At 36.2% G+C, this 22,428-nt stretch overlaps 1 protein-coding gene across 1 annotated transcript in view; it reads left to right on the top strand.

Moving 5' to 3' along the window:
* Positions 1–225: 225 nt before the first annotated feature.
* The window catches only part of DNAL1 (dynein axonemal light chain 1), a 45,262-nt gene continuing 23,059 nt past the window's right edge, over positions 226–22,428 (top strand). The window contains exons 1-4 of the mRNA XM_068543015.1: positions 226–300; positions 7,274–7,312; positions 11,257–11,366; positions 20,362–20,417. Of these exons, the coding sequence (XP_068399116.1) occupies positions 298–300; positions 7,274–7,312; positions 11,257–11,366; positions 20,362–20,417 (208 nt within the window). The 5' untranslated portion in view covers positions 226–297. The remainder of the gene's footprint in view (positions 301–7,273; positions 7,313–11,256; positions 11,367–20,361; positions 20,418–22,428) is intronic.

Here is a 22,428-nt window from a genome sequence, read left to right as displayed (position 1 = left end):
TGAAATTACTTTCACCAGGGAAAAAGACATCTTCCAACCACTCAGCGAGGTTATACTCTCGACCCCTCCGCGCCACGCGTTGCTGCGCTCGCAGTCCCTGGGTAACTAGCGACCGCGGAGCGGGATGACCCCGGCGTACGCCGCGCGGTCCCACAATGCCCTGCTTGCGCCACACTGAGGGCGGAGAGAAAAGACCACTGCCGGGGTAGAGATCCAAGGAGAGCTCCAAGAGATGCGCATGCGCACTGACCCCGGCGGGCCCTAGCAACCAGAGCAGTGACAGTAGCAACCGCCGGAATGGTGAGTACCCTCCAGGCCTCGTAGCCAAAGCTGAGAGAAGATTGGAAGTGGAAAAGGGTAACTGGAGGGTTGAGGATGGCGGAGGTCCTCGAACAGCGGAAGGAAGCCGGTAGCGGATGCTGGCTCGGTAGATTCTAAGGCCTGAGGCGAAAGAGAAGCCCTGGCACCGGGTGGCCTGGGGCTGGTTGGAGGTTGGGTTAATCTCTGCCAGAGACTCTGGCAGAGAAAAGGGAGGGCAAAGAGCAGAGGGCAAAAAGCAAAGAGCGGAGTAGAGTGGGAAAGGTGATGGAAGGGGGAGTGTGAATAAGGATATCTTTTTACATGGAAGTAATCCGCCCCCCGCCCCGGCGAGATAGAGGGTGGTGTTGGTTACGAGAGGAATGTGTGTAACACTGTTTGCCGCAGTATTTGTAACCTGTGATACGCCCAGGTTGCCCTCTGAATGACTGTCAGTTCAGTTATTAGTAACATTGTAACATTATAAAACCCTCTCTAACACAACATATTAGGGTAGTGTTTCTCAAATTTCAGTACGCATGAGTATGATTTTGCCCTAAGTTGGAGTGAAGATTATGAATGTTTAATTAATTGGGGGGGGATTCAGGAATGTGCATTTCAAGTGATTCTAAAACTGGAGGGCTCCCACAACACTTTGAGAAATACTGCTATCTTAGACTTGAAATCTGTCGGCGGGCTATCTAATCAAAGCTCTTTATGAAGTAATGGTTTTACCTAGTGATGCTCCTCAACTCCTACGTAAAGTGAGCACTCTCTTGCTTATATACTTGGTAGATCCAACTAGCAGTTGAAAAAGGGATGTTGTTGGTTAGTTACAGACCCAACCAAAGCTATTTAGCAAAGTATGTGATTGTCCTGACTGATGGAAATATTTATAAAGACTAAGTTTAACTAGTTTTCTTCTTTTTGTGATTCCATTGCTATATAAGTGGGCAGAAATTGAGCCCAGGAAATTGAAGTGATGAGGAAATCATGCCTGACCTCAACCAAGAGATTAAATGCTACTCTTTTTTTTTTTTTTTAAATAAATTTATTTGTTTTATGGCCTTTCTCTAGTTGTGGGGAGCGGGAGCTTTCTCTTCCTTGCGGTGTGCAGGCTTCTCATTGCGGTGGCTTCTCTTGTTGTGGAACACAGGCTCTAGGCGCGCGGGCTTCAGTAGTTGTGGCTTGCCGGCTCTAGAGCGCAGGCTCAGTAGTTGTGGCGCATGGGCTTAGTTGCTCCGTGGCATGTGGGATCTTCCCGGACCAGGGCTCGAACCCGTGTCCCCTGCATTGGCACGGATTCTTAACCACTGTGCCACCAGGGAAGTCCCTAAATCCTACTCTTTTAAAAGTAGTTTTCCCCTCTGCCTTCCTTACTTTATTCCACAGGCATTTAGCTGAAAACCAAGGAAAGTAAAAAATTATTGAACCTAAATTTATATTTAGGTGAAGAAATACTAGCCCTAAATAATTCTGAAAGTATGAACCATGAGAATTATTGAAAATCTTCAAATAGAGAATCAGAACTAGTAATTAGATGAAGCTAGCTGAGGCTGCAAACTCGTAGTTCTGGGGCCCTCTAGAAATACAGTCCCACATAGTTTTTTAATTAAAAAAAATTAGCTTCCAGTGTCTTAAAAATGATCATATTTTACATCAAAACGCAGATTTCTGGCTTCTCTGAAAAATCAGAAATACCATATTTCACTATCGGACACATCTTTTTTCATATTTTTGTACTACTGAAATATGTTGGTGTGATATAATTGGCAGCATCTTTTCTTTCTTAATGGTACATAAAATAAGGGTGTTACTTTCAATTAACAGAGTTTTCATATTTGGAGAAATGTGATATTAGGGTAACTCTTGTCCCAAGTCCACCTGCCAACAGTTTTCTAGAACCAAGTAGAGGTTATCCTCTTTACATGGCCAGCTTTACACATTAATGATGTCTGTTGGTCCTTTAGGCATTTCAGGTTTTGACTCCCGCTATCTGTAGGGGAACTAGTGACCTGATAAACCAATTTGTAGATAACTAGATTGCTTCCAACTTGAAAGTGTTCTTATAGGTGTCTTTTTTTGGACCCATGCAAGGATTTCTCTAGGAAGTATACCCAGGAATGACACTGCAGGGTCCTAGAGTCCATGCATACTTAATTTCCCTAGGCATTGTCAGATTGCTTTCCAGAATGACTATACTAGTTCTTACTTACTTCAGTAATGCATGAGAGCTCCTATTTCTCTACATTCTCACTAACTTTCTAACTTTTGCCAATTTGAGGATGTATTTTAATATCCCATTGTTTTACTCAGCATTTCTCTGATTTTCATTGAGTTCAAATACCTCACTATTAGTCATCTGGCTTTCAGTTTCTGTGAATTTTCTGTTTACATTTTTTACCAACTTTTCCCTTTTTTGGTTGTTTGGTTTTGAATTTTAGGAGTTCCTTGTATATTCTAGATAGTAGTCCTTTGTTGGTTTTACATTGAAAATATCATCTCTTAATTTTTCTAACTTGTCAACAGAGTTCTTCATTTGCTATACTCTATCTGTTCTAGTATTTGTTAGTTTATTCTATTGTGTTTTCTACACAGATGATCATCTTCACATAGTGAGTTTTATTTCCTCCTTTAATCATTCCAATTTGTATTTCTTTTTATTGTAATATTGATAAAGATCTCTTGTACCATGTTAAACAGTAGCAGTGATAGTAGATAGGCATCCTTGATGTGTTTGGGATCTTAGAGAGAACACTTTTTTCTTTTTTATTGAAGTATAGTTGATTTACAATGTTGTGTTTTCTGGTGTATAGCAAAGTGATTCAGTTACACATATTTAAATATATATATCCTTTTCATATTCTTTTCCGTTATAGCTTATTACAAAATATTGAATACAGTTCCCTGTGCTATACAGTAGGACCTTGTTGTTTATCTATTTTTTTTGCTATTTGAATTATCCATTTTTTAAAATTTATTTTTTTATTGAAGTATAATTGATTCACAATGTTGGGTTAGTTTCAGGTGTACAGCAAAGTGATTCAGTCATATATATATATTTATATTCTTGTTCATATTCTTTTCCATTATAGCTTATTACAAAATATTGAATATAGTTCCCTGTGCTATACAGTAGGTCCTTGTTGTTTATCTGTTTTATATGTAGTAGTATATATATGTTGCTCCCAAATTCCTAATTTATTCCTCCTTCCACCTTTCCCCTTTGGTAACCATAAGTTTGTTTTCTATGTCTGTGAGTCTGCCTCTGTTTTGTAAATAAGTTCATTTGTATCATTTTTTTAGATTCCACATATAAGTGATATCATATGATATTTGTCTTTCTCTCTCTGGCTTACTTCACCTAGTATGATAATCTCTAGGTCCATCCATGTTGCTGCAAATGGCAGTATTTCTTGTTTACAGCTGAGTAGTATTCCATTGTATATATGTACCACATCTTCTTTATCCATTCACCTGTCAGTGGGCATTTAGGTTGCTTCCATGTCTTGGCTATTGTAAATAGTGCTGCAATGAACATTGGGGTGCATGTATCTTTTCAAATTATGGTTTTTTCCAGATATATGCCCAGGAGTGGGATTCCTGCATCATATGGTAACTCTATTTTTAGTTTTTTAAGGAACTTCCATGCTGTTTTCCATACTGGCTGCACCAATTTACATTCTCACCAACAGTGTAGGAGGGTTCTCTTCTCTCCACACCCTCTCCAGGATTTATTATTAGTAGACTTGAAAACAATTTTTTTATTGGAGTATAGCTGACTTACAATGTTGTATTAGTTTCAGGTGTACAGCAAAGTGAATCAGTGTAGACTTTTTTTTCTTTTTTGGTCGCCACACATGGCATGCGGGATCTTCCCCGACCAGGGATCGAACCTGTGCCTCTTGCACTGGGAGTGTGGAGTCTTAACCACTGGACCGCCAGGGAAGTCCCAATGTAGACTTTTTAGTGATGGCCGTTCTGACCAGTGTGAGGTGATACCTCATTGTAGTTTTGATTTGCATTTTTCTAATAATTAGTGATGTTGAGCATCTTTCATGTGTCTATAGGCCATCTGCATGTCTTCTTTGGAGAAATGTCTATTTAGGTCTTCTGCCCATTTTTTGATTGTGTTGTTTGGGTTTTTTTGTTTGTCTTGTTTTGTTTTGTTTGTTACTGAGTTGTATGAGCTATTTGTATATTTTGGAAATTAGCCCTTGTCAGTCACATCATTTACAAATATTTTCTCCCAGTCCATAGGTTGTCTTTTCATTTTGTTTATGGTTTCCTTTGCTGTGCACAGCTTTTAAGTTTGATTAGGTCCCTCTTGTTTATTTTTGCTTTCATTTCTATTGCCTTGGGAGACTGACCTAAGAAAACATTGCTACAATTCATGTCAGAGAATGTTTTGCCTATGTTCTCTTCTAGGAGTTTGAGAATGCTTTTCATGTTACATTCCCAGTTTGGCCCACGTTGACCACGTTTTTTAAAATAAATCCTCCATACACATATACACACATCCTGATACTCTTTACCAAGCTCAGCTTTTTCTTTTTCCTTAGTAATTGTCACCTTCTAATTTACTATATGATTTATATCTATTTATTTATTATATTATTTACCACTGTCTCCCGCCAGTAGATGTAAATTCCATGAAGGCAGGGATCTTTGTTTTGTTCACTGATATATCCTCAGCAAGTGAAAGAATGTTTGGTACATAGGAGGTAATCAATAAATATTTGCTGAAATGAATGAATTGCTCCCTTAAGTGTGGTGTTTGTTGAAGCTTTTTGATGTGTAGCTTTTATCAAGTAAGAAATTTCACTTTAACCCTTAGTTGAGAGCTTTTAATATCAGCTGTAGAACTTTATCAACTGCTCTTTCTGCACTTACTGAAATACATGTGATTTTCCCCTTTAATCCATTAATAAATGATTTATATTTATAGACTTTTCTGTTGTTAAACAATCCTTATGATCCTGGCATAAGCCATTTTTGATCATGATCATTATACACCTTTGGCTTTGGAGATCTAATGTTGTATCTAGGATTTTCAAATCTATTTTGAAAAGTGAAGAGGGCTCCTTATCTGGTTATGGCATCAAGGTTATTCTGGCGTCATAAAATAAGTTGGAAACTTTCCCTCTTTTTTCTGATTTCTGAAACCACTTGTATAACAAGGAATATCTGTTCCCTGAAAGCTTGGTAAAACTTGTAATTTATCTAGGCTTGGGGCTTTAGGGGAGGAGGGTGAGGGTAAATCTCTGATTATCTTTTTAATGTTTTAAATAGTAATTAGTCTATTCAAATTTTCTGATTCTTCTTGTGAGTTTTGGCACTTTTGTTTTTTCTAGAAATGCATACTTTGTCTAGGTTTTCAAACTTATTACCATATATTTACTTATAATATTTTATTTTTAAAATCTCTGTGATGGGACTTCCTTGGTGGCCCAGTGGTTAAGAATCCGCCTGCCAATGCGGGGGACCCAGGTTCAAGCCCTGGTCTGGGAAGATCCCACATGCTGCGAAGCAACTAAGCCTGTGCGCCACAACTACTGAGCCTATGCTCTAGAGCCCGTGAGCCACAACTACTGAGCCCACATGCCACAACTACTGAAACCTGTGTGCCTAGATCCCGTGCTCCACAACAAGAGAAGCCACCGTGATGAGAAGTCCGCGCACTGCAATGATGAGTAGCCCCTGCTCGCCACAACTAGAGAAAGCCTGCGTGCAGCAATGAAGACCCAATGCAGTCAAAAATAAATAAATAAAATCTCTGTGATATCTGTGTTATTTCCCCTTATTTATTCTATATTTTAAATTTGTATATCTCTCTTTTTAGCTCAGTTGAGCTTGCCAGAGACTTCAGAACCCACTTTTAGTTTTGTTCATCTTTTTTCCTCTCATTCTGCTTTTCATTGATTTCTTCCTTTGTATCTCCTTCTGCCTTCATGCTGTACTTTTTCAAACATCTTGAATGCTTAACTTATTTGTTTTCTATCTCTTGTTCTCTCTTATATATTTAAAATTTATTTTATTCAAGTATAGTTGATTTACAATGTTGTGTTAACTTCTGCCATACAGCAAAGTGATTCAGTTATATATATATGTGTGTGTATATATATACATATATATATACATTCTTTTTCATATTCTTTTCCATTATGGTTTATCACAGGATATTGAATATAGTTCCCTGTTCTTATTTTTATTTATTTACTTATTTATTTATGGCTGCGTTGGGTCTTCATTGCTGCGTGCGGGCTTTCTCTAGTTGCGGCGAGCAGGGGCTACTCTTCATTGCGGTACGCGGGCTTCTCATTGCAGTGGCTTCTCTTGTTGTGGAGCACGGGCTCTAGGTGCGTGGGCTTCAGTAGTTGTGGCTCATGGGCTTCAGTAGTTGTGGCTCACAGGTTTTAGAGCGCAGGCGCAGTAGTTGTGGCACACGGGCTTAGTTGCTTCGCAGCATGTGGGATCTTCCCGGACCAGGGCTCAAACCCGTGTCCCTTGCATTGGCAGGCGATTCTTAACCACTGCACCACTAGGGAAGCCCAAGATGGTTAATATTTTTCTAAAACTTCATCAGTGCTACCTGGCTGCAGCAATTATAAATTGTTCCTGGTTGTAAGATGTATCCAAATTTCAAAGATATTAAAATATAGAAGAAGATATAAATCTTAGAATCAATGAAATGAGATATATTTTAATATCAGTGTTGAAAGCTATATGTTTTTTTGTAAACCGAGTGGGAGTGAAGTATCTGACATTACATCACGATTTCCTTAATTTCTCTGAGAGGTATTTAAATGAGTATTTCTGATTTCAGGAAATTAAAACACTCTCTTTGCATATAAAGTCTCAAAAAAAGAAGTTAATCTTTTTAGCGGTAGATGCCAAGGCTAATAATTATTGCATGAAAATTGGGTCAACAAATCACACCAATAAAGACAGCTTTGTTTTTTCTTCTCTTTTTAAGGCAAAAGCAACAACAATCAAAGAAGCCCTAGCCAGATGGGTGAGTTTATGAGTTTTTACTTCTTCTAGAAACCACATAAGGAGAATTTTTGGATAGTTATTTAAATATGACCATTCAATACAAGGAATCTTTGTGGTATTGGAACTGTTTAGCTATCTTGATGGTGTTAGTGGATACATGAGCCTACACAGGTGATAAAATTGTATAGAACTTAATACACATGCAAACACATTTACACTCGTATGTACAAATAAAATTGGGAAAATCTGATTAAAATCAGTGGATTGCATCAATATCAATATCCTGGTTGTGATATTATACTATAGTTTTGAAAAATGTTACCATTGGGGGAAACTGGGCAAAGTGTATAAGGGATCTCTCTGTATTATTTTTTATAACTGCACATGAATTTTCAAGTGTCTCAATAAAAATTTCAATTAAAAAAATCTGACCATTGGAGAATTTAAATATGGAAAGGCTGATTCATCTGTTACTGTAATGGCTGTAATCTCTGTTACAGTACATTTTCTTTTTCAACTTTATCATCATTAAACTACATGTCATTTTCAGGTGATAGATTGATATGTGTTGTGGATTATCTAGGTTTTAGACAAGTGATGGTTTTAGCCTCTTGGAGGTTAGAACAGGGTCAGTCAACATGGACAAACGAAAATCATGCATAGACAACTGAAAAAACATTGAATAAAAATACTAAAATGATGCTTAACATCGCTGATCATCAGGGAAATGCAAATCAAAACTGCAATGAGATATCACCTCACACCTGTTAAAATGGCTATCATCGAAAATACGAGAGAAAAGTGTTGGTGAGGATGCGGAGAAAAGAAACTCTTTTGCACTTTGGTGGGGATGTAAATGTAAATTGGTACAGTGTTATGGTAAATACTATGAAGGTTCCTCAAAAATTAAAAGTAGATCTACCATGTGATCCAGCCGTCCCACTTCTGCATATATATCTGAAGGAAATGAAACCACTATCTCAAAAGAGATACCTGTATCCCCATGTTCATTGCAGCATTATTCACAATAGCCAAGACATGAAAACAGCCTAAATGCTCATCAATGGATGAATGGATGAAGAAAATGTATATTTGTATACAATGGAATATTATTCAGCCATAAAAAGAAGGAAATCCTGCCATTTGCGACAACATGGAAGGACCTTGAGTGCATTATGCTAAATGACATAAGTCAGGTAGCTAAAGACAAATATTGTATGATCTCACTTACATGTGGAATCTAAAAAAGCTGAACTCATAGAAACAGATTAGAATGGTGGTGGCCAGAGCTGAGTGGAGGAAATGGGGAGAAGTTGGTCAAAGGTTATAAACTTCCAGTTATAAGATGAATAAGTTCTGGGGAATCTAATGTACAGCATATTTAATAATACTGTATTATGTACTTGAAGGTTGCTAAGAGAGTAGATTTTTTTTTTAATAAATTTATTTATTTTTGGCTGAGTTGGGTCTTTGTTGCTGCACGCCAGCTTTCTCTAGTTGCAGCCAGCGGGGGCTACTCTTCATTGCAGTGCACGGGTTTCTCATTGCAGTGGCTTCTCTTGCTGTGGAGCATGGGCTCTTGCCACGTGGGCTTCAGTAGTTGTGGCATGTGGGCTCAGTAGTTGTGGCTTGTGGGCTCTAGAGCACAGGCTCAGTAGTTGTGGTGCACAGGCTTAGTTGCTCCGTGGCATGTGGAATCTTCCCGGACCAGGGCTCGGACCCATGTCCCCTGCATTGACAGGCAGATTCTTAGCCACTGTGCCACCAGGGAAGTCTGGAGAGTAGATCGTAAATGTTCTCAGCACACAAAAAAATAATGATATGAGGTGCTGGATGTATTAACTAACCTTTTTCTAGTAATCATTTTGCAATGTATACATGTATCAAAGCATCACGTGGTATACCTTAAACATAAACAATGTTATATGTCAGTTATATCTCAATAAATCCGTAAAAAATAGTGATCATTTTATAATGTATAGAAATGTTGAATCACTATGTTGTACACTGGGAACTAACATAGTATTGTAGGTCAATTATATTTCAACAAACAAACAAACAAATTCATAGAAAAAGGCATCAGATTTGTGGTAACCAGAGCCAAGGAGTAGGGGTGGGGGAATTGGATGAAGATGGTCAATAGGTACAAGCTCCCAGATACAAGGTAAATAAGTACTAGGGGTGTAATGTACAACATGATTAATATAATTAACACTGCTATGTTATATATGAAAGTTAAGAGAGTAAATCCTAAGAGTTCTCATCACAAGGAAAAATTTTTTTCTTTTTCTTTTATTTTGTATCTTATGAGATGATGGATGTTCACTAAACTTATTGTGGTAATCGTTTTGTGATTTTATAAGTCAAATTGTTATGCTGTATATATTAAACTTATTCAGTGCTATATGTCATTATATCTGGAAAAAGTACACAATACATACAAAAATACATTTTTAAAAAGCATATAGTAATATTAGAGAGGAAACTGCATTGTAAAAAATGCATTAAATATAAACAAATATTTTGAATATAACATTCTATAAAGTTTGAACAGTTGTATTTCAGCATTATAGATAGAATTTCCATAGAGTATAGAGATGGCTCCTCAATTTCTATGCCCAGTGATAACATATTTGACTATGTTACCAGGTGTTTTTTTGTATAATAATGTATCTTTTGCTTTTGTAGCTGGGCTTTACATAAAAAGTCTTTCAAGAAACTTGGTGTCTAGGGAAAATAGACAAAATGGGTAGGATAATGAAATATTTGAATTTTTGTTTTCGTGCTTATAAACTTCTTTGTACTCTAATTACATTAAAAAATATTTTTCTGCTTAGTTAGTGAAAGATCTGTTTTGTTTAATAAAAAAGTGTGGAGTAGGCTTAGTATTAGATTTGATTTCCTTCAATCAGATTTTAGGATTTTATTTTATTTATTTATAATAACAAGTGGTTGGTTTTTTGGTTTGGTTTGTAGGTTCTATTTCTAGATTACATTATGGCCATAAATCTTTGACTTTAAGATTATTTGAAGACATCATGCTCATTCTTGCACTCATTAACCCAACATTTATTAAGGATCTACTTGGTGTCAGTCTCCCATCTCCTAACCTATAAATGTATGGCACAAAAAAAATACTGAGTGAATGTGTATTAGATCTCTTTCAACTGATTATATATTTTCTATTATTGATGTGTTATGATTTGATTTTTTAAAAACAAGCCTCTTTTGTGTCTAATATCAGGTTATAGAAAATATAGGAAAGTAAGAAAATGGTCCCTGAGCTGTAGGATCTTCTTGTTTTGTTGGAGAGATAGAGCTAACTCTAAGTATTGAGGTACTTAGAAACTATTATTAGGCAGCATATCCTGGTAATTAAAATTTAAACTGTGTACTTAGTACTGAAATTAAACTCTAAGGTAGAATTTAGTAGTAAATTATTGTAGAGCAAATAAATTTGACCTCAGCTTTGTCATAAAGAGAAAATCTTCCCAAATTCTTGGTATTTGGTGGTTCTAGCTCAGACTAAATTGTATATAGGAACAGAAGGATGAGATGACAGAAAGAGTTGATCTTATAGGTCTGAATCTGATACTTAGGAAAAGTTTGTTTAGGGAAAAGGAATTCTTCCCAGGAAAATGTTTTTGTTGTTGTGTTTTACTTTTGTTTATTAATTGATAGGCTTTAAAAGGATTTTTAAAATTACAGAAATAAAAGTTAGATTCTTTCCTCCTCTTTTCCATTTGGTTGAGACCTAAGAGTGAATTATCTGAATCAGCCATGTATAAGGCTAGTTATCAGGTTCAGTAAGTAAATGTTGTCAATAAGTGAACTGTCAAGAATGTACAGAATTATTGAGTTTTAATAATTGTTTTGAAATAAACGTTGAAAAGCCTTGAGAAATTTTGGCCTTTTCTAGTTCCACATTTGGATTATTTTCTTCCAAATTAATTTTTATCATAGGAAGAGAAAACCAGTCAGAAGCCATCCGAAGCCAGAGAGATAAAGCTGTATGCCCAGATTCCCCCTATAGAGAAGATGGATGCGTCCTTGTCCACACTCTTTAATTGCGAGTAAGTTCTCTTGTCTTTCTTCGTCCTTTCTAGTATTGCTATTAAGTTTCACTTCCTTTTCTAAACACACAAACTAGAAAAATATATTTATTTTCTTGATCTTCATTTCCCTTCCTTCCTTCCTTCCTTCCTTCTTTCCTCCCTCCCTCCCTCCCTTCTTTCTTTCTTTCTTTTTCTGATTCTCGCTTTGGCAAAGCCAAACATAAAAGATTATTGGTTTCTAGGATTATTAATAGATTAATCCTGAATAGTCCTGTACTGTATTTTTTTACAGTACAATTTTTACAATATGCCTGGAGAATAGAAATTTCCTTGTCTCTTAGGAGAAGCTAAATAACACAATTTAACTATTTCTCTGTCATAAAATCTAGTACTTTCCCTTGTAAGATTATCCACCAAAGTCAATACTATACTTACTCAGAGACATAAGAGATACTGCTTTAAAAAATACTTTTCAAACTATGAAAATACATTGTAAAGCACCTAGAAGGGCTTCCCTGGTGGCGCAGTGGTTAAGAATCTGCCTGCCAATGCTGGGGACACGGATTTGATGCCTAGTCTGGGAAGATCCCACATGCCGCGGAGCAACTAAGCCTGTGCGCCACAACTACTGAGCCTGCGCTCTAGAGCCCACGAGCCACAACTACTGAGCCCACGTGCCACAGCTACTGAAACCCGCGTGCCTAGAGCCTGTGCTCCACAACAAGAGAAGCCACTGCACTGAGAAGCCCGCTCACCGCAACGAAGAGTAGCCCCTGCTCACCACAACTAGAGAAAGCCCGCGCACAGCAACGAAGACCCAAAGCAGCCAAAAATAAATAAATAAAATAAATTAAAAAAAAAAAAAAAAGAGCCCCCCACGGACAACAGAAGCAAGAAAAACTACAATCCTGCAGCCTGTGGAACAAAAACCACATTCACAGAAAGATAGACAAGATGAAAAGGCAGAGGGCTATGTACCAGATGAAGGAACAAGAAAAAACCCCAGAAAAACAACTAAATGAAGTGGAGATAGGCAACCTTCCAGAAAAAGAATTCAGAATAATGATAGTGAAGATGATCCAAGACCTCGGAATAAGAATGGAGGCAAAGATTGAGAAGATGCAAGAAATGATTAACAAAGACCTAGAAGAATTAAAGAACAAACAAACAGAGATGACCAATACAATAACTGAAATGAAAACTACACTAGAAGGAATCAATCGCAGAATAACTGAGGCAGAAGAACGGATAAGTGACCTGGAAGACAGAATGGTGGAATTCACTGCTGCAGAACAGACTAAAGAAAAAAGAATGAAAAGAAATGAAGACAGCCTAAGAGACCTCTGGGACAACATGAAACGCAACAACATTCGCATTATAGGGGTCCCAGAAGGAGAAGAGAGAGAGAAAGGACCAGAGAAAATATTTGAAGAGATTATAGTCGAAAACTTCCCTAACATGGGAAAGGAAATAGCCACCCAAGTCCAGGAAGTGCAGAGAGTCCCATACAGAATAAACCCAAGGAGAAACACGCCGAGACACATAGTAATCAAAGTGGCAAAAATTAAAGACAAAGAAAAATTATTGAAAGCAGCAAGGGAAAAACGACAAATAACATACAAGGGAACTCCCATAAGGTTAACAGCTGATTTCTCAGCAGAAACTCTGCAAGCCAGAAGGGAGTGGCATGATATACTTAAAGTGATGAAAGGGAAGAACCTACAACCAAGATTACTCTACCCGGCAAGGATCTCATTTAGATTTGATGGAGAAATCAAAAGCTTTACAGACAAGCAAAAGCTAAGAGAATTCAGCACCACCAAACCAGCTCTACAACAAATGCTAAAGGAACTTCTCTAAGTGGGAAACACAAGAGAAGAAAAGGACCTACAAAAACAAACCCAAAACAATTAAGAAAATGGTCATAGGAACCTACATATCGATAATTACCTTAAACGTGAATGGATTAAATGCCCCAACCAAAAGACATAGACTGGCTGAATGGATACAAAAACAAGACCCATATATATGCTGTCTACAAGAGACCCACTTTAGACCTAGGGACACATACAGGCTGAAAGTGAGGGGATGGAAAAAGATATTCCATGCAAATGGAAATCAAAAGAAAGCTGGAGTAGCTATACTCATATCAGATAAAATAGACTTTAAAATAAAGAATGTTACAAGAGACAAGGAAGGACACTACATAATGATCCAGGGATCAATCCAAGAAGAAGATATAACAATTATAAATATATATGCACCCAACATAGGAGCACCTCAATACATAAGGCAACTGCTAACAGCTATAAAAGAGGAAATCGACAGTAACACAATAATAGTGGGGGACTTTAACACCTCACTTACACCAATGGACAGATCATCCAAAATGAAAATAAATAAGGAAACAGAAGCTTTAAATGACACAATAGACCAGATAGATTTAATTGATATATATAGGACATTCCATCCAAAAACAGCAGATTACACGTTCTTCTCAAGTGCGCACGGAACATTCTCCAGGATAGATCACATCTTGGGTCACAAATCAAGCCTCAGTAAATTTAAGAAAATTGAAATCATATCAAGCATCTTTTCTGACCACAACGCTATGAGATTAGAAATGAATTACAGGGAAAAAAACGTAAAAAAGACAAACACATGGAGGCTAAACAGTACGTTACTAAATAACCAAGAGATCACTGAAGAAATCAAAGAGGAAATAAAAAAATACCTAGAGACAAATGACAATGAAAACATGACGACCCAAAACCTATGGGATGCAGCAAAAGTGGTTCTAAGAGGGAAGTTTATAGCTATACAAGCCTACCTAAAGAAACAAGAAAAATCTCAAGTAAACAATCTAACCTTACACCTAAAGAAACTAGAGAAAGAAGAACAAACAAAACCCAAAGTTAGCAGAAGGAAAGAAATCATCAAGATCAGAGCAGAAATAAATGAAATAGAAACAAAGAAAACAATAGCAAAGATCAATAAAGCTAAAAGTTGGTTCTTTGAGAACATAAACAAAATTGATAAGCCATTAGCCAGACTCATCAAGAAAAAGGAGAGGACTCAAATCAATAAAATCAGAAATGAAAAAGGAGAAGTTACAACAGACACCGCAGAAATACAAAGCATCCTAAGAGACTACTACAAGCAACTTTATGCCAATAAAATGGACAACCTGGAAGAAATGGACAAATTCTTAGAAAGGTATAACCTTCCAAGACTGAATCAGGAAGAAACAGAAAATATGAACAGACCAATCACAAGGAATGAAATTGAAACTGTGATGAAAAATCTTCCAACAAACAAAAGTCCAGGACCAGATGGCTTCACAGGTGAATTCTATCAAACATTTAGAGAAGAGCTAACACCCATCCTTCTCAAACTCTTCCAAAAAATTGCAGAGGAAGGAACACTCCCAAACTCATTCTATGAGGCCACCATCACCCTGATACCAAAACCAGACAAAGGTACTGCAAAAAAAAAAATTACAGACCAATATCACTGATGAATATAGATGCAAAAATCCTCAACAAAATACTAGCAAACAGAATCCAACAACACATTAAAAGGATCATACACCACGATCAAGTGGGATTTATCCCAGGGATGCAAGGATTCTTCAATATACGCAAATCAATCAATGTGATACACCATATTAACAAATTGAAGAATAAAAACCATATGATCATCTCAGTAGATGCAGAAAAAGCTTTTGACAAAATTCAACACCCATTTCTGATAAAAACTCTCCAGAAAGTGGGCATAGAGGGAACCTACCTCAACATAATAAAGGCCATATATGACAAACCCACAGCAAACATCATTCTCAATGGTGAAAAACTGAAAGCATTTCCTCTAAGATCAGGAACGAGACAAGGATGTCCACTCTCACCACTATTATTCAACATAGTTCTGGAAGTCCTAGCCACGGCAATCAGAGAAGAAAAAGAAATAAAAGGAATACAAATTGGAAAAGAAGAAGTAAAACTGTCACTGTTTGCAGATGACATGATACTATACATAGAGAATCCTAAAGCTGCCACCAGAAAACTGCTAGAGCTAATTAATGAATATGGTAAAGTTGCAGGATACAAAATTAATGCACAGAAATCTCTTGCATTCCTATACACTAATGATGAAAAATCTGAAAGAGAAATTGAGGAAACACTCCCATTTACCATTGCAACATAAAGAATAAAATACCTAGGAATAAACCTACCTAGGGAGACAAAAGACCTGTATGCAGAAAACTATAAGACACTGATGAAAGAAATTAAAGATGATACCAACAGATGGAGAGATATACCATGTTCTTGGATTGGAAGAATCAACATTGTGAAAATGAGTATAGTACCCAGAGCAATCTACAGATTCAGTGCAATCCCTATCAAATTACCAATGGCATTTTTTACGGAGCTAGAACAAATCATCTTAAAATTTGTACGGAGACACAAAAGACCCCGAATAGCCAAAGCAGGCTTGAGGCAAAAAAATGGAGCTGGAGGAATCAGACTCCCTGACTTCAGACTATACTACAAAGCTACAGTAATCAAGAGAATATGGTACTGGCACAAAAACAGAAACATAGATCAATGGAACAAGATAGAAAGCCCAGAGATTAACCCACGCACCTATGGTCAACTAATCTATGACAAAGGAGGCAAAGATATACAATGGAGAAAAGACAGTCTCTTCAATAAGTGGTGCTGGGAAAACTGGACAGCTACATGTAAAAGAATGAAATTAGAATACTCCCTAACACCATACACAAAAATAAACTCAAAATGGATTAGAGACCTAAATATAAGACTGGACACTATAAAACTCTTAGAGGAAAACATAGGAAGAACACTCTTTGACATAAATCACACCAAGATCTTTTTTGATCCACCTCCTAGAGTAATGGAAATAAAAACAAAAACAAGTGGGACCTAATGAAACTTCAAAGCTTTTGCACAGCAAAGGAAACCATAAACAAGACGAAAAGACAACCCTCAGAATGGGAGAAAATATTTGCAAATGAATCAACGGACAAAGGATTAATCTCCAAAATATATAAACAGCTCATTCAGCTCAATATCAAAGAAACAAACACCCCAATCCAAAAATGGGCAGAAGACCTAAATAGACATTTCTCCAAAGAAGACATACAGACGGCCACGAAGCACATGAAAAGATGCTCAACATCACTAATTATTAGAGAAATGGAAATCAAAACTACAATGAGGTATCACCTCACTCCTGTTAGAATGGGCATCATCAGAAAATCTACAAACAACAAATGCTGGAGAGGGTGTGGAGAAAAGGGAAACCTCTTGCACTGTTGGTGGGAATGTAAATTGATACAGCCACTATGGAGAACAATATGGAGGTTCCTTAAAAAACTAAAAATAGAATTACCATATGACCCAGCAATCCCACTACTGGGCATATACCCAGAGAAAACCGTAATTCAAAAAGACACATGCACCCGAATGTTCATTGCAGCACTATTTACAATAGCCAGGTCATGGAAGCAACCTAAATGCTCATCAACAGACGAATGGCTAAAGAAGATGTGGTACATATATACAATGGAATATTACTCAGCCATAAAAAGGAACGAAATTGAGTCATTTGTAGAGACGTGGATGGATCTAGAGACTGTCATACAGAGTGAAGTAAGTCAGAAAGAGAAAAACAAATATCGTATATTAATGCATGTATGTGGAACCTAGAAAAATGGTACAGATGAGCCAGTTTGCAGGGCAGAAGTTGAGACACAGATGTAGAGAATGGACATATGGACACCAAGGGGGGAAAACTGCGGTGAGGTGGGGATGGTGGTGTGCTGAATTGGGCGATTGGGATTGACATGTATACACTGATGTGTATAAAATTGATGCCTAATAAGAACCTGCAGTATAAAAAAACAAAACAACTAATACTAAACTTTCATTGGGTTATTTGTATGGAAATATGTTAATATAAATGTTTCAGACATTACATGAAATTTCTAAAAATCTTATATTTGTATTTGTATGGAAATATGTTAATATAAATGTTTCAGACATTACATGAAATTTCTAAAAATCTTATATGTTCTGGTATAATGTTATAAGTAATAATCCTAGTTATTACTTTAAAATGTATATCTCAGAAATAACTAATTTTCTTGTCAACTGCATTATTATGAACTCTCATCAAATCTTTAACCGTGGTCATTTTTAAGTCTTTTGTCATTTACAGACAGTTCTGGGTGTACTCTGATGATTTTGCAAATATGTTCCTATAAAAGGGTTTCATCTTCAAGAAATTCATGGAAAAGACTCTGACAAGTACAGGTTTCTGGTAACTGACTGTACTGCTGAACTGAATGAATAAGCATTTTCAGAACTCTAATGAAAAACTGATGAACTCATAAAAGTGCTAACAAAAGATCAAGATGAAAAAAAAAATTAATTACATGGGACTGAGTGAACTGATGAGGATTAGTATAATTTTTGTGACTTTCTGTCTGAATTAAAAAAAAAAAAAAAATCCCACAAGGACTCAGAGGCAAAGAATATACAAATCAATTTTCACTGCAAAGTAAAGGAGCTGTTACAGTGGAGGATTACTGGACTGAATGTCAATATTATGACATAGTATGAGTGTGTTTCATGTTTGGTAATTGCAATCATTGTTGCTTTTGTTGTGGTCATCCATGTACAATGCTTGGTGTCAGTCTATTTATCTCTTGTAAAAATAAAATACAGTGTGTGTGTGTGAAAAAAAAAAAAAAAAGAGCCCTCTTTAAAAGTCATGAGGGACACAAAATAATTAAAAAAAAAAACAAACCTAGAAAATATTAAAAGCACAAAGGGAAGTAATATCAACCAAAATTGCACACCTTTTGAGAACCAGTGTTAGCATTTTGTTTTTTATTTTATTATTTTTTTAATTTTTTGGCCGCACTGCAGGGCATGTGGGATCTTAGTTCCCCGACCAGGGATCAGGGATCTCACCCCTGCCCCCTGCAATGGAAGCACAGAGTCTTAACCATTGGACCGCCAGGGAAGTCTCAGCATTTTGATATAGCACCTTCTAATTTTTTTTTCCGAATTGGGATCAAGTTACATTTATTTGTAATCCTATTTATCCAAGACTTTAAGTATCAGATCTATATTTATTCCTTTTAACTTATTTTCTAAATACACACTTTTTAGCAGGGTTCTGTGGCTAATTTGAGGCAATTATACCATGACACCTTGTAACCGTGCTCTCAGGCTGCAGTGTCTTGTCAGGGGTGTAGAATGTTACAGAATCAATTGGGGTTCTTTCTGATCTCTTCATCCTGTGTTTTTCTAACTGTGGCCCCCTGGCTACCTATATAAGAATCTCCTTGTGCAGTAGATAAGCCCCACTCCAAATTTATAGAAACAGAATCTACTGATGAAACTAGGTATCTGTATTTATAATAAGCAATCTGAATGACTCTTAGATGCATATTTGTGAACTCATGCATTAGACTAATACCTGTCTTTGGAATTAAAGGGAAAAGCAAATGTATTTAGTTATTGTATGCAACTTGTCCTTTGTGATGAGAACACAATGTATTACATAAAAACCCACCTTAGATGTGTTTTTGGCTTCAAAAATCATGATTTCAAAGAGCATTATTTCAAAGTGGTCAAATATCTTTTTATCATAAAGCCATTTCAAAGGCAAGCATTTGAGAAGGTTCTGTACCCCATACCAAAGTACCTTGGAAACTGCTTAGAAAGAGTCACCCTGTTCATATTTTTGCTGACACTCTTTGAGCAGGTTGCCTAAACAACAATTAAAGAATCATTCCCCAACCGTAGTCCCAGATTTTCCAGTCCATTTTTCACTTTAACTGGTTGTTCTTGAGAATGGGGAATGACTAGAAAATACACAGATTTGACCAGTAATTTACAGTGTACAGCAATTGCTTTTAGTGTTTCAAGCAAAAAAAAAAAAAAAAAAAGAAGAAGAATTCCTCTTCAGGTCAAATCAGAAGGATAAGATCATATGTTCTAGAGTCAGTTTTTTGGCGTCTTAAATTTGCCTGTGCTACATTCTGGTTGTATAATATCAGGCAAATTGCTTAACATCTTTGTGCCTCAGTTTCCTCATTTGTAAAATTTGGATAATAATACTTATTTCATAGGATTGTTCTGATGGTTAAAATAGTTAATACACGTAAAGTACTTAGAAGAATACTAGGCACACATTAAGTGTTCAATAAAATTAGCTTTTATTATATTCTTTGCATGAAATTTACTAAGATATTAAACATTTTTGTCAAGAAAGGAAGATTAATGTGTAATTATGCTCCCTTTAAAAATTTGTTTTTATACAATTAAAGTATGTATAGGAAAAAAATCTAGAAAAATATATACGAACTATTAAAAGTCATTATCTCTGGAGGAATGTGTGGGGTGGTTAGGATTACATAACTTTTTATTATACACTGGGGTGGTTAGGATTACATAACTTTTTATTATACACATATCATGGACATTTTCCCAAGTTGGTATGTATAGCCCAATCTTGTTTGCTTTAGTGGCAGATAGTATTTCATTATCTGTATTCCTCAGCTGATGGGTATTTATAAATTTTTTCCCACTTTTTTGCTATTACAATAATACAGTAAATAATCTAATTCATATATTTTTTGGCATTTGTATTAGTATTTCAATAGGACATATTCCTAGAAATGAATTACTGGGTCAAAAATACATGCATTTAAAAATTTAATAGATAACACCAAATTACCCTCAAAAAGGTTTTTTTGATTTTATACAATAGTGTATATTAACTTTTGTAATCAGGGAAAAAGTATGAAGATTTCAAAATGAAGGAATACATGTCATGTCTGAGAGGGAAAAAAGGATTCAGTGTAAAAGGAAATGTGACTTAAATATCATCTTCTGTGGGTACTTGAGGAATAATTTCTGATATACCATTAACATTTTTTTCTTATTAATTCAAGTGTTCCTTTTTTTTTTTTTTTTAGGAAGCTTTCACTGTCTACAAACTGCATTGAAAAAATTGCAAACCTGAATGGCTTAAGTAAGTGATCCACAGTAACAGATGGTTCTTGGATTTTGTAGTTATTTGGAATAAACATTCCAGAGGCACTACATAATCCTAGAAGCTGGCACCTGTTTTAACCACAGTAATTGTCAGATGTCAGAAAGAATATATAAACCATGTGTCTTATTTAATTATCCAAAGAAAAGTAGAGATAACATGAAACCTGAGCAGTTTAAAGACATTATAAAGTTTTTGTAGTGTTAGAATTGAAATATCTTAAATAGAAAATCAGGTTTTTTATATTTTTTTGTTCAGATTTATCTTATGTTTCATACTTATTATATTTAAAATTTTATTCTTGACCATCCCTGTTTTTCCTGTGCTCCTTGTCTTTGTTAATGACATCGACACCTTCGCAGTTGCCAAGGCTCCTTGTGCTAGTTACCTGTGGCTGCAGAAACTTGGTGGCTTAAAACTGCAGAAATGTATTCCCTCACTGTTCTAGAGGCCAGAAGTCTGAAATCAGTTTCACTGGGCCAAAATCAAGAGGGCCACACCTTCTCTAGAGGCTTCAGGGGAGAATCTTTTCCTTGCCTTTTCTAGATTCTGATGGCTGCCAGATTCCTTGGCTTGTGACTGTGTCACTCCAATATCTGCCTCTGTCGTCATATTGCCTTCTCCTCTTTTGTCTCTGTCATATCTTTCTCTGTCACCCTCTTATGAGGATACATGTGATTGCATTTAGGGAACACCTGGGTAATCAAGGATACTCTCCCCATCTTAAGATCCCTAACTTAATCACATCTGCAAAGTAATTTTTCCCCACGTATAGTAACATTCACAGGTTCCAGGGATTAGGATATAGGTATCTTTTGGTGAGCCATTATTTAGCCTATCATATTTCCCTTTACTTCCCTCAAGCCCTACATGCAAGTTCATCCGTAAGTCCTGTTAACTCTATTCTTTGAAAGAGCTCTCAAATAATTTGTTGCTTTTCCATTTCCAGGAGCTACAGCTTTAATTTAGACCCTCATCATCTCCCCCTTAGGTCATATTTTTTAGATGTTTTTTATCACTTCCCACAGTAAGAAATACATTTGAATTAACGACTCAGTATATATATATTCATATGAATACACATATCAAATATAGCATATACATATGAACTGGATTAAAATTTGTAAAACAATATTTACCCTTATAGCATAGGTTCCAGTATAAATTTTTTTAGCGTGATTTCATTGTTTTTTAAATGCTTGTCACAACCCACTAAGTTGATTTCACATGACCCACAGTTTGAAAAAACACTGCCTTACAACTTCTGTTATAGCCTCCCAGTTGATCTCCTTGTCTCCTATCTTTCTGTTCTTCCATTGACCTTCAGCACTGACACCAGAGTTTTCTTTTTAAAAATATTGTTCTCATTATCATTCCTCCAGATCAGAGACCTTTAATGCCTCCCCTTTGCCTAATAAAGACCAGATGCCTTAAGGTTGCATTCAGGGTCATCTAAAAGCTTGTGACATCCTCTTCACACCCAAACATATAATTCTTTTTTTATGACTTTGTGCACTTGTTAATGCAGTGCTTTTCATTGAGAACAGCCCCTTCCTCTAGCAGGAAAACCCTACAAGAAACAAAATTAAGATTAAGAATGCCAAGTTTAAATGTCATTTAGAGGGAGACCCCTAAAGACTTCTTTAATCTCCATCATCATAATAATTACTCTTTCTTGGGAACATTTATAACAGTCTACCTTAGATTATAATAATAATTACTTACTTCATATAGTTATTGTGAAGATTAAATGAGTAGTGTGTATAAAGTTCTTAGAATAGTGCCTACTGCATATAAATGCTCAAGAAATATTAGCTGTTATTATAGTTAGTGAGGAATATGTTCTGTCTCTTCAGATAATGAGCTCCTTGAGGGCAAACATCACATCTTATTAATCTTTCTATCTTCTATTTCAAATCTCCATCCCCCCCAGTACCGTACTCAAAGGTGCACTCAGTATTTACATAGTGCTGGAGAGGAAGTGTTCACT

This window comes from Eschrichtius robustus, chromosome 1, assembly GCF_028021215.1.
Source record: "Eschrichtius robustus isolate mEscRob2 chromosome 1, mEscRob2.pri, whole genome shotgun sequence".
In the NCBI taxonomy this organism is placed as follows: domain Eukaryota; kingdom Metazoa; phylum Chordata; class Mammalia; order Artiodactyla; family Eschrichtiidae; genus Eschrichtius; species Eschrichtius robustus.
The sequence above is the reverse complement of the archived record's forward strand: the minus strand, read 5'-3'. Positions and strand labels throughout refer to the sequence as shown.